The 17,041-nt window shown below is 30.4% G+C and overlaps 1 protein-coding gene across 1 annotated transcript in view; it reads left to right on the plus strand.

Moving 5' to 3' along the window:
- Positions 1-1,489: 1,489 nt before the first annotated feature.
- The window catches only part of LOC145330820 (glutamate receptor ionotropic, NMDA 2B-like), a 79,921-nt gene continuing 64,369 nt past the window's right edge, over positions 1,490-17,041 (plus strand). Inside the window, exons 1-2 of the mRNA XM_080175483.1 lie at positions 1,490-1,584; positions 3,298-3,394. Of these exons, the coding sequence (XP_080031609.1) occupies positions 1,505-1,584; positions 3,298-3,394 (177 nt within the window). The 5' untranslated portion in view covers positions 1,490-1,504. The remainder of the gene's footprint in view (positions 1,585-3,297; positions 3,395-17,041) is intronic.

Here is a 17,041-nt window from a genome sequence, read left to right on the forward strand (position 1 = left end):
GTGATTTTCTCTGCTTCTATTAAAGTTAAATAGACAGCTGAAATTGTCAGTAAAGATTACTATTACATATGAACATCTAGTCTTTAGATTGCTTTGTCTGTCTGTCTATCGGTCATGCTTTAGAAGACATAAACTTTTTAAAAAATAATTTGTGATTTTCTTTAAGTTTTTGCATATTATCTCTCTTTCTTTTCTTTGTTATGACAATTGAACATATGCTCCTTATAGATGTTGTCATTCTTGTTAGGTTATCAATTTCCAAAATGACATTTACAATACAACTTCTATTGTAAGTCAGTCTGTGTATTACAATTTGATTGATATGGGCTTCTTATGGTAGAAGTATGATTTATAAAATAGGCTTCTTTGTTTTGGGGGAGTTTCTTAATCATTCTGTATTTTTATTTTCTTTTATATATCTTTGATTTAGATTTATTCAACTTTTTATAATTCTTTTCAGTATGGCTAATGAAACCGATTAATATCCACTGGATAAGAACCTGTTCTCAGCAATATTTAAAAAATCATGTATATCATCGTATTTCAGACAATTTTTGTTATTTATTTTGGTGCTTTCCCTTTAAGTTCCCATAGAGCAATGAACTCCTCTCTTATTTAAAAAAAAATATAATTCAATTGGGAAAGGGTATTTTTTCTATATATAGCCCTTGTTGGAGGCCTAAACATACTTTTCCCCGCGTTTTTTTACCCTGCAGAGCTAAATAACATTAAATGAAATAATAAACAATCCAACGAAAATTGTCCCTAACTTTATTTGCAATTTAGTTTTAAGCTATCGGGGGGTTTCTAAGCCCAACAAGGCCTTTTGAGGGGAAAAACATCTTAAATGCTGTCCCTAACTAGATTGTAATCATGTCAAACAATTAGATAAACTTATCCTAGAAGTGGATAACTTTTCTACTTTTTAGACGGAACAACTTCTTTCTTTGAAACCTTTTTTATAGAAGGAAAATTTTTTGTATTTTATTCATATCCATAAAAGTTCCAGAATCTTTTGGAAGCTACACTGTAAAGAGGAACCATATCGGTTCAGTGGTTGGCGAGATTCTTCGGTACACACACAAAGACAGACAGACACAGATACTATTATTTATATTAGGATTTGGGATAATGTTTTATTTGTAGCATTTCTATATTAATTTATTTAATTGTAGCTACACTTCACTAAAGATATGTCCATATGTACATCGTTGTAATAAGGCTACCCTTTCTAAAATTTAACGTTTTATTAAAGCTAGCGGCTACGCCCCTAGAAGCCTCTATGAGCCTTTAAGGTCGGGGCGTGGAGGGTGCAGATACCATCCCCAAAAATTGTTTAAAAGTTTCCCTGGATATATAAGTAGCTTCACTGTAAACGAGAACCATATCAGTTCAAAACTAGCTACAAAAAGACTACTACTTATATATATAATAGCTTGTTATTGCTAAGCTTCTTTAATGAACATAATTTTTATTCTTTGTTTAAAAGATTCTTAATGTGAAAATGTTTTGTGTAAAATGGTTTTTTCTGATAAATTTTACATTGGGAATAAAAATTGGAGTTAGAGAACCACAGACAGAGAGGTAAAATAGGAAGCGAAGCTTTTCAATATTTAGGGCCCGTCTGTACGTCTGTCGGTAAATCTACTTGAAACGGAAAGATTAAATTTTCTTAAATTTTTTTTGGGTGAATCCGAAGACGATTAAACACACTGGTATAATTATCTTAAGAGAAGCATCTCTAAAAAAAAGATTATATTGATTCTTTAGGCTTAAAATTTTCTTTAATGAAGTGATGTCACTACAAAATTGTTTATTTAGCTTGTCTGATAGCTTTGCTTTTATGGATGTTTTCATCCTTGTGTTGGAATATCCAGCCTTGAGGGGGGGGGGGGGGGTTGAGTCGGTTCTTGTCATAAGCAGTATCAAGCTAAAGACATCAAGAGTTACTTACTGAAGCTTAATGGACAAACAGACAGACCGAAGCTAACAATGTAAAGAGAAACTTCGCCTTCAATAAAAGTTTTATAAAACTAAATGAAAGAAGGATGACAACATCCATAAAAGCGAAGCACTGAAACGGTAGGAAAAACGGACATTAACACATGTATAGTGTCAAAACTAAATAATCAGAACATAAAAGTACAAGAGTCGAAGCAAAATTGTAGGTAAATTTTCTGAAAAACTGCTTGATACAGGAAAACGTTAATGAACATACTTACATTTTTAGGACTTTATTATTGAGTTGCTTTACTTATAATATTGTACTTTGTTGTCCCAGGAATTGATATCAAAAATCAGATCAAACGGATAATTAGATCACCTAAAAAATTGTTGTTAGAAAAGTAGAAAAATCAACATGTTTAAAATAGACGTACGGACATTCTGGTATGATTATAGAGTTGCTACGCTTTCTAAATCGTACCTAACTATTACAAAAATTACCATGCAAAGGTTGAAATTAATAGGACAATTCTAACATATTATCTGTCTCGGAAGGATGGACGGACCCTAATTATAGAAAAGCTTCGCTTTTAAAAAACAAATTGAGATTTATTGTATTTCTAAATACTGGTTTAACTATTTCAATTTATTTCAATTAAAATTTAATTTTCATTTTGTTTGTAGTTTTGTTGGAAAATTGTTGTATAGCCAGGGATCTAAAGGGATAAGACAATGGCTGATAAACTGATATATATCCCCAATGATGATGCACAAAATTACCCCTTCTGTACATCACAACTGATGTTTGAAACGTTTAAACAATCAACTTCATGAATCAACCAATCAAAATTTATTAAAAGTCCCCAAAGTTGATAACTCAACTCAAATGAAAAAAAAATTGAAAGTTTAATTTTAACCTAAAATATAACACAGTAAGGTTTTTTGAATGAAGAAAAATATCTCGGAAATTAATAGTCTGAATGGATTGTACTTCTCAGGGAAGCGTTACATTTGTCGTTAGCTATTTTTTTATGACTTCCCAGCCCTTTCCTAGGGGCGAATTAACTAATTATAACTTAGAGAAGTAAAGGGTTATAATCAGTTGCTTTCATAGGTTTTTCTCAGGGGGGGAGGGTGCGCGTTCTAACATCCCCATTACGACTAAGCAACTTCAAACCATCTTCAAACCAAATGTACGTGCTTGCTCTAGTTGTAAAGAAGCTTTGCTGTACAAAGATGTATTGTATCTAGGCCGACATATAGAAGTAGTTCAAAAGCAGAAAGAATTGGTGTGCGCTTTTCTGCGGTTATGCCACGTTCAATTTTATATATTAGAAATAAGTTTTTATATAGGCCGACATATAGAGGTAGTTCAAAAGAAGAAAGAATTGACGTGCGCTTTTCTGTGGTTATGCCTCACTCCATTTTTCAAGAAAAGGACTATTTAAAGGTAAGTTATTTTTAGTAACGAAACTACTCTAGAATTCACTTTGTCTATCCGTCCGTTAGTTGTTTAATTTAATTTCTGTTTGTGTGTGAAATTTTCTTATAACAAGGATTATCCAGTATGTAATTTACTTTGGCCGTCGGTCTGTCAATCATTCTACAAAATATCGTGATTTTTTCCCCAATACATTTCTATTCTGGATTTTAACAAATGCTCTTCAAATCTCCATATTCCAATCCATGATTTTGTTTGTCTCGCTACTTATGGTTGTTGAAATCTTTAATTTTTTAGTAAAATAACCTCAAAGCCTTTTTTACATAATAAGCAACCATTTATAATTTATCTATACTTATCTGAGCACATCTGGGATTGTAGTTTTGTAAAGCTTCGTGGTATTTCATAGAATAGACAGACATACAGACAACATACCATAATTGTAGAATATATTTGCTACTAATTACAGGAAACATTTGAGATAAGTTTCTTGAACAATGTTTAGATAGATAACTCAGTGAACTAAAGGGATATAACAATGGCCTATAAATTTATGTACATCCCCAATGATGATAAACAAAATTACCACTTCTGTAGATTGAAATTAGTGGTTAAAACGTCTGAACACTATACTTATTGAACCAACCAATTAAAATTCAATAAAACTTAAATTTAAACTAAAATTAAATTGAAAGTCCTTAAAGTTTTTACGCCAACGAATAAGAAAACGCTATTTTAAAACTTTGGGGACAAGTGTAATAAACAGCCCATGGTCCCCCCTTTCTCACTGTAGATAACAAGAGTTTAATTTGTATTTTATGCACACTTACAAACTTTTTGGTAGCACTTCTACTAGAAAGTTATGGTTAGTCTGTACGTCTTAACTAACAAGAACATTCTTAATCTGAGAAGCACAAAATCATGGATTGAAAAATAGACAAAGTAAGTTAAAAAGCAGATCTTCAGTTGTCAAAAAAATTAGAGATAATTTGCAGAAAAGCAAAATCTCAAGGAACAGCTGATAAAATATTATTTTCCCCATAGCGTTGTTGACTGGCTGACTGACTGACAGATGAACGGACGGACAGAGTAAATTGTAGAGTATTAGTGCTACTAAAGACTATTGAGTTGTTTTAATGTCTCTTTCAACAACTTTGGGGAAACAGTGTGTAACTGTAAGCGATTGGAACGTTTATTTATATAGTTCGGGGGGTGGGGGAGGGTTGGATGGTTTAAGTCTATCTACCGCATTTCAGAAAAGTAATGATTTAACGCTCTTATGTGGTAAATCTATAAACATTGAAGGCTGCTAACTGCCAAACGGTGGAACGTATAGATTATATGCTCGCACAAAATTTTATGCGTATTTTCCTCAGTGAACCCTAGTAATCTCAAAACGTGTAAGTAAGCAATTAACATTTTTTTTGGCTTACTTAAATGTGCCATTGTGCCATTTTTGTGGTAAATTACTGATAAGCCATAAAGAATACTAATTGCTTACTTATATCAGCATTCTACAACAATTTGGTCTTACTTGTGAGATAAAAGAGGGTGGAGTAAATAAATACTCAGTCATTTACAGTAAAAGTGGCTTATATAAGTTGAATTGAAGAAAAAGAAGGAGGAGTAATAATTAATCCCTTCCTTCCTGTAAGCAGTTTATGAAAAAAAGAGAAGATTTGGCTGATATAAGCCAAATAAGCAACAAATGTGATTGATTGCTTATAAGTAATTTATCCAAAAATTGCATGATTTGGTATATAAGCCAAATAAGCATTTATTGTGATTGATTGCTTGTAAGTAATTTATCAACAAATTGGATGATTTGGTATATAAGCCAAATAAGCATTTATTGTGATTGATTGCTTATAAGTAATCTATCAAAAAATTTTATGATTTGGTATATAAGCCAAATAAGCAATAAATGTGATTGATTGCTTATAAGTAATCTATCAAAAAATTGCATGATTTGGTATATAAGCCAAATAAGCATTTATTGTGATTGATTGCTTATAAGTAATCTATCAAAAAATTGCATGATTTGGTATATAAGCCAAATAAGCATTTATTGTGATTGATTACTTATAAGTAATTTGCATTTTCATTGATTGCTTTTAAGTAATATATCAAAAAATTGTATGATTTGGTATATAAGCCAAATAAGCATTTATTGTGATTGATTGCTTGTAAGTGATTTATGAAAAAATAGCATGATTTGGTATATAATCCAAATAAGCATTTATTGTAATTGATTGCTTGTAAGTAATTTTTCAAAAAATTGCATGATTAGGTATATAAGCCAAATTAGCATTAAATGTGATTGATTGCTTATAAGTAATCTATCAAAAAATTGCATGATTTGGTATACAAGCCAAATAAGCATTTATTGTGAATAATTACTTATAAGTAATTTATCAAAAAATTGGATGATTTTGTATATAAGCAAAATAAGCATTTATTGTGATTGACTGCTTGTAAGTAATTTATGAAAAAATAGCATGATTTGGTATATAAGCCAAATAAGCAATCATTTTCATTGATTGCTTATAAGTAATTTATGAAAAAATAGCATGATTTGGTATATAAGCCAAATAAGCAATCATTTTCATTGATTGCTTATAAGTAATTTATGAAAAAATAGCATGTTTTGGTATATAAGCCAAATAAGCAATCATTTTCATTGATTGCTTGTAAGTAATCTATCAAAAAATTGCATGATTTGGTATTTAAGCCAAATAAGCATTTATTGTGATTGATTACTTATAAGTAATTTATCAAAAAATTGCATGATTTGGTATACAAGCCAAATAAGCAATCATTTTCATTGATTGCTTGTAAGTAATTTATAAAAAAAATTTTATGATTTAGTATATAAGCCAAATAAGCATTTATTGTGATTGATTGCTTATAAGATATTTATAAAGAAATTGGATGATTTGGTATATAAGCCAAATAAGAAATAAATGTAATAAATTACTTATAAGTAATTAATCAAATAAATGCTTATTTAGCTTATATACCAAATCTTGCATTTTTAAAATGAATAACCTATAAGCATTCAATCACATTTATTGCTTATTTGGCTTATATACCAAATAATGCATTTTTTTAACAAACTACTAATCAATGAAAATTATTTCTTATTTGGCTTATGTATCAAATCTTGCTATTTTTTGATAAATTTCTTATAAGCAATCAACTACAATAAATGCTTATTTGGTTATGTATCAAATCATCCAATTTTTTGATAAATTACTTATAAGTAATCAATGAAAATTATTGCTTATTTGGCTTATGTACCTAATCATGCTATTTTTTCATATATCACTTACAAGCAATCAATCACAATAAATGCTTATTTGGCTTATATACCAAATCATGCAATTTTTTAATAAATTACTTACAAGCAATCAATCACATTTATTGCTTATTTGGCTTATATATCAAATCATGCAATATTTTAACAAACTACTTATAAGTAATCAATGAAAATTATTTATTATTTGGCTTATATACCAAATCATGCATTTTTTTTGATAAATTACTTATAAGCAATCAATCACATTTATTGCTTATTTGGCTTATATACCAAATCATCCAATATATTAATAAATTACTTATAAGCAATCAATCACATTTATTGCTTATTTGGCTTATATACCAAATCATGCTATTTTTTCATAGATCACTTACAAGCAATCAATCACAATAAATGCTTATTCGGCTTACATACCAAATCATGCTATTTTTTGATAAATTACTTATAAGCAATCAATGAAAATGATTGCTTATTTGGCTTATATACCAAATCATGCTATTTTTTCATAAATTACTTACAAGCAGTCAATCACAATAAATGCTTATTTTGCTTATATACAAAATCATCCAATTTTTTGATAAATTACTTATAAGTAATTATTCACAATAAGTAATTAATGAAAATTATGGCTCATTTGGCTTATATACCAAATCAAGCAATTTTTTTATTAATAATTTATAAGCAATTAATCACATTTATTGCTTATTTGGCTTATATCAGCCAAATCATTTCTTTTTTTCATAAACTGCTTACAGGAAGGAAAAAATTGACACCTTTGTTTTATATAAATATGTACTACTTGACGATAATTTAGTATTTTGGAAACATAAAATTATAAATTAGAAATATTAATTTTTGGTGGATTTATGCCATTTTTAAAAAGGGTAGTGAAAAACTTCTTGTCAGTTTTCATGATTTTCCAGATTTTTTTACCCACTTTTTTAAAGCAATAAAAAATACATTTATGTTCATCTTATAAAGATATTTTTTGGTTAAGGTACTTTTCAGATACTTGTACAAATGTCTAATTAAAGAAAAATTTTCACAAATATTTTTTTTGGGGTATAAATTGACATTTTGTGAGAAAATTTCAACAAAAATATAAAGATTTTTAACCCCAAAAAATCAGTTTTCTCCATTTAATCAAAAACGGCCAGTAGGGCGCGGTTTTTGCAATAATAATATTAATATGCAACATGTATTTTGTATAAAACAGTTTTCACTATGTGTGCCCTCCCGGCTGTTTTTGAGTAATTAAGCATTTTATTTTGCATGACTTGAACAATTTATCCCCGTTAGAGGGGGAAGGAGTCATTTTAGAGCCCAAAGCCATCTCTGCAATATTTTTGAGGCGGATCTTTCTTTATTTCTGCATTAGTTGCCTCTGGTTTTGCCATTATTTGCCGCCAATAGCGTGATTTTTAACTATTTTTGCCGTTCCTACGGTCTTAATGGACATTTAAGGAATAAAGAAGTCGTTAGATAAACATGACCTATAAATCTTTTATTTTAGCAATTAAATTTGCTAAATTTCATGTTTTCAAAAAAATTATTTATTTTTAACTGATTTTGTTCCAGCAGAAATTCAATTTGGGGGAATTTTTATAATACTTGCAAAACCTAATATATGCGTGAGAGAGAGAGAGCAATATACGTTTTCTGAGAGAAAATAATATAAGTAATTATGTGTATATTCTTATACAAACTTTAAATGAACATAATTACACTTAGAAATAAGGTATTAATACAAAATCAATAGTGTTTTGAAAATTATGTTATTGTTGTTTATGTCTGTAAAAAAAAATATTTGAAAACATGCCTTACAAGTCTCCTATTTTACTTATTCTGGACCTACCTAGAAATGCCGGGACTCAAACTGGGTGCACCTGGCGCTATATTCTTGTTCACAAACATTGTTTGCAATGAAGAAATATTTACATAGACGTTGATTTTGTTAAAATATTCCTATCCTAACTTAAGTTATGAAGGTTTATAGATTTTCTAAAAATAGGGTAGCTTTGCTCCCCCAAAACAGCCAGACGTACTTACCAAATGCAAATTAGAAGTTAACAGGAGCAAAATTTAAGTTATTTCCGAGTGAAAGCAAAAGAAATTACATCATTACTTCAAAAACAAGCCTATTTATTGAAGTTTACTTTTGTCTACTCTTAATGTCCAAGTATTTGTCATTTGATCCCACTGTGAACTTTCATTGATTGCTTATAAGTAATTTATCAAAAATAGCATGATTTGGTATATAAGCCAAATAAGCAAAATCTTTCATTGATTCCTTATATTTTATCTGTTGCATATTCAAAGGTTTAATGTGATAATAAATGTAGGATGGCTAAATCCCCAATCACTTAATTTGAGGAATAGGAATAAAATGTAGACACAATCATACCACAATAAAAATTAAATTGAGAGTAATCAATTTGCCAGGTATTTTTACAATATTTCATTAATACAACTTTGAATATTGGAATTTAGCTGAAGATTAAGGTTGTTTAGGGACATTATGATGTCTAAAATCTACTTATTATGGGATTGATTATCTAGTAGTAGTAAATCTTTTTTTTGTATCAAGTTTGTATTATTCAATTATCGCACTGATTACAACAGATTTCTGCAAATATAAATGTGCAATTATAAGATTAAAGGCATGGGCTAAATCTTAATTATAGCAAACCTGGATATTAAACAATGCCTTACATAATTATTCAGGATGGCTGAGAGCTGGTTCCAATCAACAGGATATTTGTTGGTTTCAAAGCAATACTTATGTATTAAACTAATCCTCCCCCCTTAATTCTCTTCCTCTCTCTTTCTCTCTCTCTCTCTCTTTCAAAACACTTCTTCCTAAAGGCAAAAGTGTTATCACCAAAATATTTATATTTTTTTGTATTAGAGATAATTATGGTAAAATTCTATGTTTTCTGTGCCTAAAAAAAATGCCTTATCCAAATGATTTGTTTTTAGAAATTGTACATTTAGGCGGGTTGATTTTCCCCGTTTTTCTTTTTCACAATTTTTTGTTGGCCAAGCTTTAAATATGTATTTCAAAAGTTCTTTCTCTTGAAAAATCAGTTTTACTCAAACAGCATTTTTCACGCAGCTACTCTTAAATTTGGTGTTTTAGTATGAAAGCTTAAAATCATAACTTTATTGTTTATTTTAAACCACAATAATGGCAAACCTATCAAAATGCTTGTAAATTTAATCACAAATGTGAATATCTAAAAAAATACTAAAAAAGAAAAATCTAAAAAGATACAATGCAACATTTTTTTCTCCAACTATATAAATTTTTAGTTTTCCTTTTAAAACTTAAACTTTACTATCTATCTATTGAAGTAACTGCAATTGTGGCTCAACACATAGCACTTCTGCTTTCCACTGGGAAGGTGATAGGTTTGAATCTCAGGCCAACATAACTATAGACATTTAAAATGGTTCCTACAGCTGCTCTGTCAGGTGCAGAACATAAATAGTAAGAGCAGGGAGAATGCCTTGGCTCATAAATAGGTGCAACAAACTACCATGCACAGTTAGGAATTCTCAGACAACTGCGTGCAATTAAAGTGTTGGTTGTCTGATGGATGTTACTTAACCTAATATTCTTTAGTGTTAGAGTATCGCATCCCATAACATGTGGATGATGCTCTATTTTCTCTAAATGATCCCTCAAATTGAAGGGGAATCCCGCCCCTATGAGGTAATGGTAATGGTAATCTATATATTGAAAGTAACAATTCATATATTTGTTTCTTCTTTTTAAAAGTAACAGGATGTCTATATAAGAGAATCAGTTTGTCTGTTAATACAAAGAAACCTCTCTAACCGCTGAAGCAATATGGTTTACCCCTTCCCCATTAAAGGTTTCTAGGGGAGTAGCCGCTAGTATAAAACAAAAAACAGGGAGGGAAAGGAACCATGGGCTTTTTAAAACTCTACTCCCCAAAGTTTCATAATAATGTTTCCTTGTTTGTTGGCATGCCAACTTTTGGGACATTTATTGTAACTTTATTGGTTGGCTCATAAAGTTGAGTGTTCAATCATTTCAACCACTTATTTCATTCTACAGATGGGTTAATTTTGTGTATCATCATTGGGGATATACAGCAACAATTTATCGGCCCTTGTCTTATCCCTTTAGATCCCTGAACAAAATAGCATTATTGTTTTGTGAATTTTGAGACCTGGTGACCCTTAGATTTTCAGTCAACAATTTAAATCTCTAGTTATTTAATCTTACATCAAATAAGAGGGGTTTTACATTTAAATCTTGTATTTCACAAGTATAAATAATAACAATAAACATAAAATGATATAAATAATATCAGCTGGTATCTCATTAGCTTAACACATGGTTTTACTGAAACAAAATATAACATTAACCTAAATTGCATTAGATAAAATTGATTTTACTACTATTTGACTAAAAATTATACTACAATATGATCAATCTTATCACTTCTGAGCTGAAGGCTTTGAATTAGATAAGAATGATAATATGTTTTAAAAGTATTGAAGGTAAAAAAGCAGAAATAAAATGGTAAAATAAAATAAAATTAGTTATAATATCTTACCAAACATTGAGCTATCCAGGCTGAAAGGTAGAATATCATAGAAATTATCAAATCATCAGTTGAATCTTCTTATGCTATGTAAAATCTAAACATCTAACATTAAAAACATAGATTAGGTATATCAACTACTACATTTGATATACCCAACCATAAAACATAAAAGGGGTTGGTTCTTAAAACTACTAAAACATAAGATCTAAGCTTTAACAAAATCACTTAGATACTCTACGGTTTAAAGCAGTAAGATACAATAAAATTAAGTCTATCACTTAAGTACTCTATGGACAAAAGTATAAGTAATAAATGTAAGACAAAAAAAAGCTGGCTTCCATGCCTTTATTATGAAAGGACTTACCTAACCAAGCTTTTGAACTTGATAGCTGAGGGATTGTGCCTAGTGTTACTACTAGGACTTTACTTGTCAGACTACAATTCTAATCTGAATGTTCTATGCTTTTATAGTAAATTTTTAAGATTAGAACTGGTTCCATTTGTAAACAAATGTGTACAGCACATAAAATTATCTATTTATTGTAAAATTTAAATAAATAGCAACGTAATTTCTGTACTAATTTTACATATTTTAAGCTAAAAATAAAAGTTTTATGTAAATGTTTTAATTTTGCCCTTTGCAGACGAAATGAAACATTTCTAAAAAGAAAGAAAGTTTTATGTTCAATTTTACTCAGAACATCCTAAAATCTACAAAACAATTATATGAAATGATCCAAGGGGATAATACAATGACCAATAAATGTATGTACATAACCAATGATGGCACACAAAATTACCACTTCTGTAGATTAAAATTAGTGGTTGAAACATTTGAACACTCAACCAATCTTAATATTTTAAAAGTCCCCAAAGTTGTTAAACCAATGAATGAGAAAATGTTATTATAAAACTTTGGGGCCAGTGTAATTAACAGCCCAATGTCCCCTCCCTCCCTGACAAAATTAAATGTGCTGGATTTTTGAATTATTTTAGTGGTGAGCCAGATCTTTAAAAGATTTTTGGCTTGATGTTGCCAGATCGCTGGCGACACTCAATAAAATATTGATCTTTAAATACTTTTTTTTGACTCACCCCCAAAAAAACAAAATCTCCAAATGATCAATAAACTAAACTCTGGGTACCATTAAAAAACTTTGGGTACCAGACTAAAATTTTGGGTACCAGTATAAAACTTTGGGTACCAGTATAAAACTTTGGGTACCAGTATAAAACTTTGAGTACCAGTATAAAACTTTGGGTACCAGTATAAAACTTTGGGTACTAGTATAAAACTTTGGGTAACAGTATAAAATTTTGGTACCAGTATAAAACTTTGGGTACCAGTCTAAAACTTTAGGTACAAGAATAAAGTTTGGGTACCAGTATAAAACTTTGGGTACTAGTATAAAAATTTGGATACCAGTATAAAACTAATTGAAAAAATATCAATTTATCAAATACGGCTCACCCTGATCCGGCTCAGTGGCTATACCAAACGAGTGTAACCAGTGCACCAGAGGTGATCCACTTGCTGAGCCAGATTGCTAACACCATTTTGATTTAAAGATCAATATTGGGTGCACCAATCTGGATCACCTCTAGTGCACCCTGATCCGGCTCACCACTAAATGATTTAAAGATCCTGCTCTGTACTTTCCTGCAAGATTCTCGGTTGAGTCATCTGCTGTCAGGGTTATCATTGTTTTAGTCCATGAGGCCAGCCTCGCTAATGTGGTTACATCCTGATGTCCCACTGAGTTGAGTACTCAAAGTAGGGAATGAGTACCTAAAGTTTTATAACCAGAGAGAGGGGACAATGGGCTAATTATCACACTGGTCTCCAAAGTTTTATAATAACGTTACCTCATTCATGGTTTAACAACTTTGGGGACTTTTGACTACCCTATTTTTATTTTAGATTGAAGAAAATTGAGAAAAAATTTGGGGTTGGTGATTTCTCTTGGAAGAGTGGTGGTACCCTCTCCCAAAATAGTTATAAACCTTACTTGGAACAAAAGCTACCCTGTAAAGAAGAATCATATTAGTTCAGAAATTAATCAGACCCTTAGGTACAAACAGACAGACAAACATCCTGTTACTTTATCTTTAGGATTTTAGTTTCTAAAAGATGAAATAATTTTGGAGGGTGGGATATTTGTTTCTTGGATTGTGAAGGTAACATCTTTTAGAATAGTTATAACATTTTCTAAACCTTTGATAATATTCATTGTAAAGGATAACCACATTGGTTCAAATGCTCTGACACACGGTCACAGAATGACACACAGACCTCCTGATAATTTTGTTTGTTTGGCTTATATACCAAATAATATTGTTTATTGATAAATTACTAATAATCATCATTTCAAATTAATGTTTGTTTGACTTATTTACCAAATCCTATTTTTTTTTATAGGTATATCATATATAGACAATCTATATAAATTATTGCTTGTTTGGCTTATAAACCAAATGATACTGTTTCTTCAATTCTTCTGAAATGAGCAACTTTTACTATAAATGTGTGAGGATTAATATTATCTGCCCATTGTTAACTTACATGTCAGACAATATTGTTGTAGAATGCTGAAAAAAGTAAGCATTTTATTATTTACTAGTGGCTACGCACCTAGAGGCCTCTAGGGGCACTTGAGGAGGGGGAAGTCGAATTTGATAACCTAATTTCTTATTTTAGATTTTCAAAGAAAAAGTAAAAAATTTTGGGGGATGGGTGTCCCCCCGCCCCTGAATATTAAATTTAGTTCAAAAAATTAATTTTTTTTTTTTTTTTTTTGGGGGGGGGGGGGAGTTGGAATAATTTTTTTCTTGGGGCAATTTTTCTTTGGAGGCTGGTGGTACCCTCCCCCAAAATAGTTATAAACCTTCCCAGGACCTATGAGAAGCTACCCTGTTAATTAGAACCCGATCAGTTCAGCGGTTAGCGAGATTCTTTGGTACAAACACACATCCTGTTACTTTATTATAAGGACTAGTGGCTATGCCCCTAGAGGCCTCTAGAGACACTTGGGGTGGGGGGAGTTGAATTTTTAAAATTTTTTTTGGAGGTGGGGGCTGATGCTCCTTATTTTTAAAAGCGAAGCTTTTCTATAATTAGGGTCGGTCCGTCCGTCCGTCCGTATCGGATAGCTTTTTTGTTAATTTAGGCATGTTAGAATTGTCCTATCAATTTCAAGCGTAGCAACTCTATAATCATTACCAAAAATGTCCGTACGTCCATTTTAAACATGTGGATTTTTTTTTCTTTTTTAACAACAAATTTTTATATGATCTAATCATCCGATTGATCTGACTTTTTGTATACTGATTCCTAGGACAACAAAGTACAATATTTTAAGCGAAGCAACTCTATAATTAAGTCCTAAAATGTAAGTATGTCCATAAACATTATTCTATATCAAGCAGTTTTTCAACAAATTTACTTACAATTTTGCATCGACTCTCATAAATTTAAATTCTGATTATTCAGTTCTGACATTATACAAGTGTTGATGTCCGTTTGTCCTACCGTTTCAGCGCTTTGCTTTTATGGATGTTGTCATCCTTGTTATTTTTAGTTTTAAAAAATAGATTAATTTTTTGGGGGGAATTTTTTTTTCTATGGGCGATTTCTCTTAGGAGGGTAGTGTTACCCCCCCCCCCAAAAAAAAAAAAATAGTTATAAACCTTCCCAGGACCTATGAGAAGCTACCCTGTAAAGGAGAGTAAGCGAGATACTTCAGTACAGACATCCTGTTACTTTATTATTTTAAGGATATAGCTAATCAGAGAAGAGAAAACTAGAGGTAAATTTGTGTGATTAAAAGGGGATGGTTAGTTTGATGGTTGGTTTGTGTGTGTGTGTGTGTGCGTGCGTGCGTGTGTGTGCGTGCGTGTGTGTTTTGTAAGTGCGCGCCGGTCAATACAATGAGTGTCGGGTCGCGTCAGTTATCCAAAGGCAACCATAGGAGAACAACGCAATTGTTATAATTATGTGCAATGTATCTTTTAGTTATATATAGAGTTATTTGATAAGTAATGAAACAATTCAGTCGAGTAAATTCTAACTGTATTTTTAACGGTGCCTCTAAATAATTTTATATTCTATTAAGTAATACTTTTAGGGATATATAAATTATTTAAAGCCGTAACGTTAAAATAAAACTACGCATTATTGAAGCCATACTGTATTGAAAAGAAAACTGGCAGTTCTATATGATTAAGGTAAGAACAATTTTAATGAGAAGTTTATAAAGTTTTATTATTATTGCGGCTTTTTATGGATATTAAAATGAAAAAAAAATATATATAAAAAGAATAATTATGTTTATTTTAATATTCATAGAAATTTGTCTGTAATACAATGCTATATATTACATAAATCAGTATGGCTTAGAACCGATCCTAATCCTGCGGATATTAATCGGTTTTGAAGCTCTACTGGAAAATGTATTATAAATTTTTACAAGCGAAGCTTTTTTATAACTGGAGTCGGTCCGTGCATTCCTAAGTCCATATTGGGGGGGGGGGGGGGTTAAGCAAGGACATCAAAGCTTCGATTTTATTAATTTTGTCATCTTTGTTTCTCTGTTGTTTATCAGGGATCTAAAGGAATAAGACAATGGCCGATAAATTGATGTACATCTCCTTAGATAATACACAAAACTACGAATTCTGTATAATCTCTATAGTGGTTGAAAACTTAAGACACTCAAATTAATAAACCAACCAATTAGAATTTAAGAATATTAAAACTTTATCTTAAAACTTTGGGGACTAGTGTAATAAACAGCCCAATGTCCCCTCCCATTCTGGATATTTCTATTTTCATTTTCTTATCTCTACCATTTTATTATTTATACCCAAAGTTTTATAACCACGCATATTTTATAAAAGATCTTTTAGGGGTTTTGATAGTTGGTTTTTAACTTGTTTTGCCCAATCTTTAATCAATTCATTAAATAATTTAATTCCACAACAGGGGTAATTTTAATGATCATTGTCTTATCCCTTAAGATCCCTGAATTATACCTTACCTTGTAAGGGCGAGATTATCTCTGAAGTATATACAAAGTTTAATAACTACGTTATCTTGTTTGTTGACCCAAAAGCTTTAGGTAATTATATTAAAGATTTATTATCGCAGGTATCTAAAGGGATAAGACAATGGCCGTTAAATTATTATACATCCATATTGATGGTAAACATAATTACCCCTTCTGTAGATTTCAATTAGGGTTGGAAACGTTTGAACACTTAAGATAATAATGATAAATTATTGAATTTTGATTAGTTAAGTCCTCAAAGTTGTTTGTAAATAGGGAATTTTCATCAATTCATCGTCCATTGTCTTATTCTTTAAGATTCCTTGTAAAAACGAAAATTTAGTTTAAAGTAAAAACAAGAAAAATTAATCCATAAATGGGATGCTATAAAATAAAATATTTACACTTTCACTCGAAGTACCTTGATGAGCACTGAAACCTTTAATTTTGGGTCAGGTTGTCAGGATAGGTTGTATAAGGAGAAGGGGGGTGGCATTTTACTTAAAACGTTTTTTATTTGAGGCATATCTTTAAGCAAATAAAATGAAGTTTTTTTAATAATTATTTTAAAAATAGTTTTACTCTTACAATGGTACATTTTAAAATCCACGGAAAGCTGTTTAATGTTTATAATACGATACTATAAATAACTATTTTAGTGTGGCTACGAATCTAAGTTTTCCCTCTTGATAGGTTATGAGTCATACTACTG

Source organism: Acartia tonsa, chromosome 10 (genome assembly GCF_053477335.1).
Source record: "Acartia tonsa isolate MP-2025a chromosome 10, ASM5347733v1, whole genome shotgun sequence".
NCBI lineage: Eukaryota > Metazoa > Arthropoda > Copepoda > Calanoida > Acartiidae > Acartia > Acartia tonsa.